Raw genomic sequence first — 9562 nt, forward strand, 5'->3', positions numbered from 1 at the left:
AATGAAAAGTCCCTCTACATATGCTTCATGGAAAATTAGCTGCACAACAGGCACTCATATGAACATTTGTGTTCTCAAATGCAATAGGCATTTTCTCTAACATACACGAACGTTTTGTATATACACGCAGCACGCAGCCAGGTTCCTCCCGAAGAGGGGAGTATCGTGTGGCTGCGTGCTGGTACGACCGGCCCAAAGTTGGGCCGGCGCGCCCGCTCGTAGTAGTGTCTTTTTGGAAGGAAAAAATATTTTTGTTCGCTGAGAGAAACTAATAACTCGGAGAAACTCGACCCTGCCTTAACCATAGCCTGTACAGATCGCAACGCCAACCGCCGACCCGAGAGGCCGATCAGAATTGGAGACCCCAAGCCAATCTCCGCCTCCCCCTAAACCGAAAGAAAAACAATGTCCGCCATGCCGCGCCTGGAGACGCAGACGAAGCCCGGCGTCCCTTCGGTAGCTGGCTGCGGTGCGGCCGCCTCCCGCGGCCGACGTCGCCACCGATCTCCTAGTCCCCCTCTCCATCGCCACAACGAAGCTGATGGCGCAGACCATGGGGTATCAAATTTAAGCGAATCGGAGGGTTCCAGGACCGACAGCAGGCACCGACGCCGCCGTAAGGGACGTGGACGCAGCAGTAGTGGCAAGAGAAGCCGTCGCGGTCGATCGCGTGGCAGCAGTAGCGACAGCGATGTTGACTCGGAGACCTCCTACGAGAGCAGGAAGAGATCAAGGAGAAGCAGCAACAATCGCTCGAGTGGGAAGAAAATCAAGGGATCCGATTTCGGCGGCTCCGGTAAACACGGCCGCGCCGCCAAGGGCAATGCCAAGGCCGGCGATGAGAAGAAGGACGCGATCGAGTTTAAGAATATGTCCGCGTCGAGGAAGCAGCAGCCGGCTCCGGACGACGTCCCGGGGCCGCTACCGTTGCCCCGCGTCGACGTCGATGTCCAGGTCAAGTACGGCGGCGCGCTCCGGCCGGGGGAGGGCGACGCCATGGCGCAGTTCGTGCAGCAGGGGAAGCGGATCCCGCGGCGCGGCGAGGTGGGCCTGTCCGCCGAGGAGATCCAGAGGTTCGAGGAGGCCGGGTACGTGATGAGCTGGAGCAGGCACTCGAGGATCACCGCCGTGCGCCTCCGGAAGGAGAACCAGGTGTACAGCGCCGAGGAGAAGCGCGCGCTCGCGACCTTCAACTACGAGCAGAGGGCGATGCGGGAGAGCAAGGTCAGGGACAACCTCAGGCGCCTCGTGGACAAGACGCTCGGCAAACTCGCCGAGACAGAGCATGACCCCTTCGCCATGCCTCCTTCACGTTAGGTAGCAATCGAGTAGCAACAATTTGGTCGACTTCAATCAAATTCAAAAATAAAAACAATTTGATTGACTTCGCTGCACATCTTGGCCTTAAACGTAGTATCTGTAAAGTCTGCATTATGTCATACATGCTTTTAGTGTCTGCATAAATCATCGTCAGGTATTGAGCATCTTTGTTTCAGTGTTTGGTGCATAACATAGCTTCACGTTCGTTGGTTGGTGAATTACCATTTTATATGCTTGGCCTTCAGTACATGCAACATTCAGATCAGAATCAGCACGTGATGTTTCTAGACCTGCGTATTGAAGCATTACTGCACAAATGCTTCTTTTTACATTCATCACTCGATTCCTGTCAAAAGTTATCAGTCCAGGACATATGACATTTGTCAAAAGTTACCCATGGCTGCACTGAAGAAAGCCGCAAAAAGGATCGGAAATATGTTGGCTCTTGCTTTATTATGACAAGTTCTCTCTGAGTGTTCTGTTTCTTACATCTGTCTGTATTTGGGCTTCTATTAGAGCATGTACAATGGTGGCATATGAATGCAGATGTCTCATAACTAAAAGTAGTTTGGAGTATCTATATTTATTTTTTTGTCCCCAATGCAAGCTAACAATAGCGGGCCTCGTTAAGAGATAGAAAATAAAGACTCTAGTACACATGCATCTTTATTTTTCACTGCACACTGGACCACACTTTATCTCTCCAAGCACCCGCCTCCTGCAGAGAATTCCGCTTCCCTATCCGAACCTATTTTATCTAATATCCGATCCTACATGGCATACGAGGCATCACCCTGAGACTATGCATTGTACATGCCCTTAGCTTCCAGCTGAATGGCCCGGCGTACATGAACTTTATGCCGCATCTAGCTGCATGTCTTCTAGTTCTAGCTGGGCTACACGGTGTACAAAATTCATGTCAAATGCATGTTTGAAATCGTAAATTTCAAAACGATCGCTTTATCGTCCTAGAAGAGGATGATTACTATCATATCCTTCAAAGGTTGACTAATGGTGATATCGCTCAATCGATGGACGACAAGTGTGCTTAACCCCTGCCAACCACATGCATACATTACAGTTGTCCATCTTAGTGAGTCACGACCGATGTTGGACACCTCAGTAGCACAAACCATGACTCCAAGGCAGTCCCTATTACCCTCCCCAGCCAGTGAACGACGGGGCTCTGTCAGATTAGGGGAAGGTGTTGGTGATGACAGACATTGCACTTGCGGAGGCACACACACTTATCAATGGGCTAGCACTTAGAGCATCTACAGCCAGACTTAACGAATCTAACCCACTAAACGCTCACGGACCCTCCCGGTTAGTGACTGGGATGTTCATTTTGAGCCCCTACTAGTCTGTATATGCGACCACGGTCCTCATTTTCTTCATCATATGTCTGGTCATTGATGAAGATGAAGAAAGAAAGAAAAGAATGAATCTCAACTCTTAACTATCTAAAAGAAACGTAATGTTCCCTCTCCCCTCTTGCGTTAGGCCTTTCGTCTGCCCAATCCCTCCCGCGAGGAAAAAACACGCTCGCCCGTCATCACACGTCGCTCCTCCGTTGGTTCCCAATTTGACAAGTGGCGATTCAATCAATCCTGTAAATCTCTCTAGAACCTCATCCTGATTGCTTCCTCCATCCATCTATTGTCCATCTACCCCGCCCCCGGCCTCCATTGCTCGCCCCCACCAACGGATCGACGCCGCCAGCCTCCACTACCGGCCACCCTCCACTGGATCGGCACCACCGGCCTCCTCTGGATCGATGCTGCCGGCCTCCACTGCCCCTAACCTTCGTGCTTTGGTGCGCTCCGCAGCCCCGCTCTGTGGCCATGATGCCAGTTGTCACAGATGTAGGGCTCATTGGCATGAACGTCATTGCCCCGCTCCACCTCCAGGTCTTCTACCATCTCGCTGCTACTTCCATCCGCGCAACTCCAAGATGCAGAGGCGCGCGCGATGGTAGCAGCGAGCAGCAGCAACAAGGATGAGAAGGCGGAGGAGCGAGAGGCGGAGTTCAATTCGTTCGGTTCTGCGACCACCAAATCTGCATTGATACATCATCATCGATATCAGACTCTCAGTCATAGGTACGATAATGTGGGTATATTCATCTCGACTTACAGGCCTGAGAATTTGAACAGTTCATCAACAGAAGCCAGTTCGTGTATAATAACATTTGTGAGGAGTAAAGCAGAGTTGAATTACGTATTTCCATTCAGAGAACATGCCAGTAGTTTTTTACATTTTTCTCCGCAGGCGGAACATCAAGAGATCCTAACCAAATCTGAGTACTTTTCCAAGGAGTTGTACACCTTGATATCATCCAAACGATCTCGTGGGCTACATCTCCATTCTCCAATATGGCCACCGAATAGGTTGAGGCCTACTTCCCTGATCTCATGGAGCCGTTCACCCTGGTAATGCAATTACAATTCAAGCTAATTTGCTAACCAACTCACTCACATCCAAGTCACATTGCAAAGCCATAATTACAACTTCTCTGGCCGAGTGCAGAGTGTGTACAGGTTCAGCAGAAGGTACTTCTGGGTGCACTACATTGGTCGCCTGGGCGCCTACAGGACTCCACCGTGTCCCCAACCGCATCGTGGAGAAGGACGCCTAAACAGGGGCGCCCAGTTCTTCAACGCACAGTGCATGGCTGCCTACCGTACACCATGATCGACGCCACGCGGACGCACAATCCGGAGCCAATGCATCCATGGTATTTCTGGAGATTGTTTGGTGATGTCGATGCAACCATCAAATTACTTGCTCGTGCCTCTATCTCTATGTGTGTTAATTAAATGATATTTCTCTCACTCTTATCTTACCTTTTGCTTTTCTGTTTGTGTGTGTCAGGCTTAATGGAATTTCCACTAGAGGCAAGCTTTCATGGATGGGATAAGACAAAAAGAAAGTAGCACGCCAGGAGGTTCACCCGCGAAACACTGCTCCTTTCCTTCTTTGATTCACTGTTATTAATCCGCTCCTACATGGAGTGTGTTATATTCTCTAATGATATTTTGAGATTTTAAAGATATGCATGGCAAGCACAACCCTGATGGTAATACTTATTCTGTTTATTTTGGATGTGGAATTGTAACATGTTGAGGTACGTCAGAGATAGTAAATTTTTTGCAATGTACAACACTCCTACATGAAACGAGGCAACTCCAGAAATTTATGAAACTTATGTGAACTATTGTGTTATGAGAAATCAGATCACTATTGGTGGGGTAAGAAGTTTCAGTTTTCTTTTCCAATTTTATTTACGACTTATTAGTTATTGGTCATGTTTTTGTTATTGAGTAGTCACGATTCCAAACTGGACCATTCTTGAAGCATGAATTACTGCTAGCTCTGTAATGTATGCAGGAAATTTTTGTGTCAAAGTGTGTGTCTGTACAGTTGCACAAAATCCCTTCACTCTACATACAACTTGTTAATTTTTTTGTTCTGTATGGTGCATCCACAAATTATGTAGTTATTGCTATAGGATCTTGATCATTAGTTTTTCCATCACTGCATGGTTTTGACCTCACTGAATCACCATCTCTCTAGTCAGAACTTCAAAAGCGGCTCCATGTCCAGGTTGAGGTACATACAAATTACCACAATCACGATTTATGTATCTTTTGCCGAGGTTGGGTTTAGAAAATCTCATTACTTGTGGATTTCTTGGACTTTGAATCTGACATGCTTGCAGTTACTTCAACTTTGTAAGTAAATAAGGAAGGAAAAAAAATCTTTTCAACTTAGGTGCAAGGAAGAAGGAATTAGTCAATGGTAGAGCTTTTTACATTGCGTGCTATGCAAAATAGATGCTTATATCTTAATGTGGCTCAAAACAGCATGTTTATAAGATTCGATAGATTGTCCGGTCATCTCAAAATACCATGTATTATTCATTCTGCTCTTGTGGAATTGAAAATTGTTTGGTTCCCGTAGCATGTTTATAAGAAGTAATATTTGTCATGTTTGCTAGACCTCTCCCCTCACTAAATCTCTAGAGTCCAGACCATATGGACGTCTTTGCCACCAACATCTTCGTTGCTGCAACACTATAGGGGGCCTTTTCCCACAACTTGGATATGTTGGCATTATGCTTTTGAGATTCATACCTCAAAATTTTGTGATAAAGGATAAATTTTATTGGTTTAAAAAGGAGCATCAAGATGATATATAACACAGTGAGCACGGACCCGGTCTCTGCATAGTTAGAATTCACACATCCAACATTAACTCACACATACGTGAGAACACGCCGGCAACTAGCAAAGCCATATAAGACCAAAGCCATGCGTAGGCGAGGGGAAAACCGCAAAGTGATCATATCTACGATCGGCAAACTACAGCAATGACCATATGTGTATCCACCATCTCATGACACCACATAGATGGCGAGGTTCTTCAACAACAACGTCTTCAGGAAAAGAGCGACACTCAAGCGCCGCCATCACGGGATCCAACCACAAGGCCAGAATCTAGGTATTCACCATGAGGAATCAATCCAAGCATACCCGAACAATTCCTTCAACAATGTAACACATGAGGAAAACATCACCATCGCCAGGTATAATCACTCGCGTCTAACCTAGGCTTTCGCCGTGCAGCTCGAGACCGGGTGCTCAAGTAGCAACACAATCGAAGTCGTTCATGTGTTGTCACCACCATTTTTCCGCCATCTCAACAACTACATGTGATGCGACCAGTGCCATTACACAACCATCTGTCTGCGTCAAACCTTCGTCCATAATTTCTATCTTACCCTCACAGTCAACCATCAGATCAGAACAGATGAACCTCCCGAAGACCTTTTGATGACCACAGACGTCGTGAAACCGTAGGAAGTCGTTGCAGTACAATTTGTAGAAACCACCATCTGCCTGGTTGGATCAGAATCATCACCACCAAGCCGTGGACCGAAGCAGAGCCGGTCAGCCACCGCACGCGCGGAAAGCCAGCACCTGGACGGCGCGGTCCACATTCAGCAGAGAGCCTGACGCACACCGACCCCTGGTGCCACGTCCAATCGGATTTGGTCGAAGGCCGCGCTCGCACACAAAAGTTGTCACGCGTCACCACCCAGTCCTCCACGGCTCCACATACACGCTGCCACACCCACCCATCAGCTCCAAGCAGCCGCCCTGCGCCTCCGCCGGGAGTAGCTGCCATGCCGACGTGGATCAAATCGGGGATGCGCCCCCGCGAGCCTGGGTGCTCCGCGCCACCTGACCTCCATGAGAGGGAGGTGATGCCCCACCACCGCTGTCGGCCGCCTGGCTTAGCCCGGCGGCAACGGTGGGGAGGAAGGGAGGAGCGGCGGTACTGGTGGGGTTTGTGTGCAGTCGCCCGTGCAGGGAACGACGCAGGGGCTGTTGCACCAACTAGGGATTCATATGTTGGATAGTGGTGGTATTCACAATAATCATTAACACAATGGTTCTTGCTTCGTGGTTGACAGGGTTCGGATTAGTCTCTCGAGGATATGGAGTGCCCATTCTCCTGAGAACGTCATCTTCGGGGCTTTGTTCGGTTTTCTTCCATTCACAGCTCCACTTCGATATGTTACAATCAACCTTATGTTATAGCTTTTCTCAACACAAAAAAAGGTATAAAGTGGCAGGTCTCTTGTGGTGCAAAAGATATGTTTACGGCACCAAATGTTCTTCCCCATTTTATTTAACCCTGTACAAACGCAATCATTTTTATGTGGCAGGCTTATGATGAGACTAACTTATCAACCACTGTATATGTAGTGCAGAAATTATGAAGTTCCCAGCCAACCATGGTTATCATCTTATCAACCACTATACATGTCCTTAGTGCAGAAATTATGAAGTTCCCACCCAACAATGGTAATCATATTCGACAGATGTTTAATTGTCCTGTACCACACCTACTGAAAATAAGATGAATTAATTTCATGACTTGTTGCCAGACTTCATATTGATTGACTTAAAACGAAACCAACTAAATGATCAGAGAATCAAATGACAGTAGCTTCACAAGAAAGCTAAACACATCAAGGTTCACCACAGATACAACTACTAACCAAGCGTTTACGACAGAAGATTAAATATTTTCACTGTTAAAACTCGCCATTGTTGGCATGTTCAAAGGAAGCTCGGAGTTTGGAAACTTTTTGATGACGCAACCGGCTGAAGTTGGAGACGCCCTACTGCATCTCAAACCTCTTCGCAATTATCACGGTCATGTCAAGGTACCTCTGAGCGCAATTGGTCAGGCAGGTAGTTTCACCGGAGCTGAACTTGCTTCCTGGGGTGCTGGTTATGCATTTGTCCCAGCACACATTAGTCAGCTTGGTTACCATCTCACTCATCATCATCTTGTGCTTCTCTTGCTGCAGAATTAAAGAAATTCACATGAGTCCTGTTTTACCCAGTTACAAAAGATAACCAACACAGCACACTAGAACAACTCAAAATCCTACATAGTTTTCATAGGTAGCATAAGTCGTCAGCTGTAAAAGCATGAACATATAGTTGTGGGGCTTGTATAGTGGCATGGGGCAAAACTTACGGATGCTAAAAGAAATTGAAATGGACACAGATGAAAATCTCCAACGAGGGTATGTAGTTATAAATCATGATCTAATGGACAAGCTCAGGAATTTGTGTTACTCTTATAGAAGTCAAAAGTATTAGAAGTAGATTACAACACCAATTGCTACTTTGACACAAAGGATGATCGCCTTGCATATTTGGATGCAAACATGTGATCAATATGTGCAATGGGATTTTCCATTAACATGTGAAAGTAGAAATACACAAATAGCTTTTCAGTATCATTGTAGGTAACCAAGGGTGCAGCTTCTTCCCCTAAAAAATATATTAAGATTACAGTGCTGTGGAACGAGTACATGCTACAACAGCAGCAGGAACTTAAAATGTAGCAACAAAAATTGCCAGCTTGTGATATTGTTGATGTACCATGAGGGAAACCGGAAGCAAAGCAAATCGACATAAGCGCATAGCAAGTTCACAACAAAGCTAGCAAGAAACAATTAAGCATGTTAAGTGAAAATATAAGTTCTTCTTTCAATGAGCCCCAGAACATATATGAACCGTAAAGGCTGACTTCCTCAGAACACATGTTAGATCTGCAGCAATAAGAGGGCCAAAGATCAGATGATGACAAACAAATCCGAAAATAGTCTGGCACATAACGCAATAGTTCCTTGCAAACTAACAGCTTCGCTAGCAAATAGTTCCAATGGACCGGGACCTTAACCGTTGAACTATTTTACCTCTGATTAACAATGCAAACCTGCATCTAGCTTCATAATACAAGCAGTTGCAACATAGCCGAACCGAACGATCCAAAACTTAACAAGCAATCACCAATCGAATCATGAACACATCGTCAATCCAAGTTAGGCCACAGCCTTCCACCCACATCACACCGCCCGCATGCTTCCTCTAAGAGAAGTTTCAGATCCACTCCACCACCAGTCGCACCAACAGAGACCAGAACCCATAAGAAGTAACCCGCGTCCTCCTCCGCTGTCCACGGATCCGCAACACACACAAGAGAAAACACACAGATACAGCAGACCCTAAGCAATCGGCGCCCGCGTTCAACAATTACATTACACACGCGCACGCCCAAATATACCACGAGATGGGCCGTAGTAGCGACACACAAACCCAAAATACAAGATTGCAATCAACATAAAGGAGCTCCCATCTTACCTCCAGGAACTGTTGTAGCTCGGGGGAGGCGTCCATGGCTGTTCTCGCCGACCCGCTCGTTCTAGAACCCTAAAACCCTTGTGATTTTTGCTTGGAGAAGGAGGAGAGCTGCCGAATTGGGGGATCGGAGATGCGGCCGCCGGGTTATGTATGGAGTGGGTAGGTTAGGTGTCCTGGTTGGGTCGCACTTTGGTAAACTTGGACCAGGAGCAAGGATCCGACTACATCTCGGGCCTTCCATCAAACTGGGCCACCTTGCCCTGGACCGGGATAGCAAGGATCCGACTAGGGCCTTCCATCAAAATGGGCCTTCCATCATAACGGGTCACCTTGCCCCAACCCAATTTTTCTTTTACGTATTTGTTTTATGTTGTACTACAAACTTTGATAGTGTTAGTTTTTGCTTTGAGCATAGGGAGTCCAATTTTGAGGCTCATTCTGTTGCTAAAGGAGCTTCTTCTCTCTCTGTTGGACGCCATGTGTGGCTAGGGATTGTTCCTGACATTGCCTGT

At 47.0% G+C, this 9562-nt stretch overlaps 2 protein-coding genes across 3 annotated transcripts; one reads left to right on the forward strand and one right to left on the reverse strand.

Moving 5' to 3' along the window:
* Positions 1-150: 150 nt before the first annotated feature.
* LOC141020500 (uncharacterized) lies at positions 151-1549 on the forward strand. The gene has a single exon (XM_073502800.1). The coding sequence runs from the start codon at positions 406-408 to the stop codon at positions 1315-1317; it is 912 nt and encodes a 303-aa protein (XP_073358901.1). The 5' UTR covers positions 151-405; the 3' UTR covers positions 1318-1549.
* Positions 1550-7253: 5704 nt separating this feature from the next.
* Positions 7254-9219, reverse strand: LOC109761626 (mitochondrial import inner membrane translocase subunit TIM8). 2 transcript variants are annotated; one of them, XM_073502801.1, is made up of 3 exons: positions 9051-9216; positions 8289-8458; positions 7254-7699 (listed from the first exon to the last, which is right to left on the reverse strand). In XM_073502801.1, exons 2-3 carry the CDS (start codon positions 8328-8330, stop codon positions 7514-7516), a joined length of 228 nt encoding a protein of 75 aa, XP_073358902.1. In that variant the 5' UTR covers positions 8331-8458; positions 9051-9216; the 3' UTR covers positions 7254-7513. The 2 variants fall into 2 exon arrangements, with proteins under 2 accessions (XP_073358902.1, XP_073358903.1); XM_073502802.1 differs by lacking the exon at positions 8289-8458 and having other exon boundaries at positions 9051-9219.
* Positions 9220-9562: the final 343 nt, after the last annotated feature.

Source organism: Aegilops tauschii, chromosome 7, assembly GCF_002575655.3.
Source record: "Aegilops tauschii subsp. strangulata cultivar AL8/78 chromosome 7, Aet v6.0, whole genome shotgun sequence".
NCBI classification, from domain to species: domain Eukaryota; kingdom Viridiplantae; phylum Streptophyta; class Magnoliopsida; order Poales; family Poaceae; genus Aegilops; species Aegilops tauschii.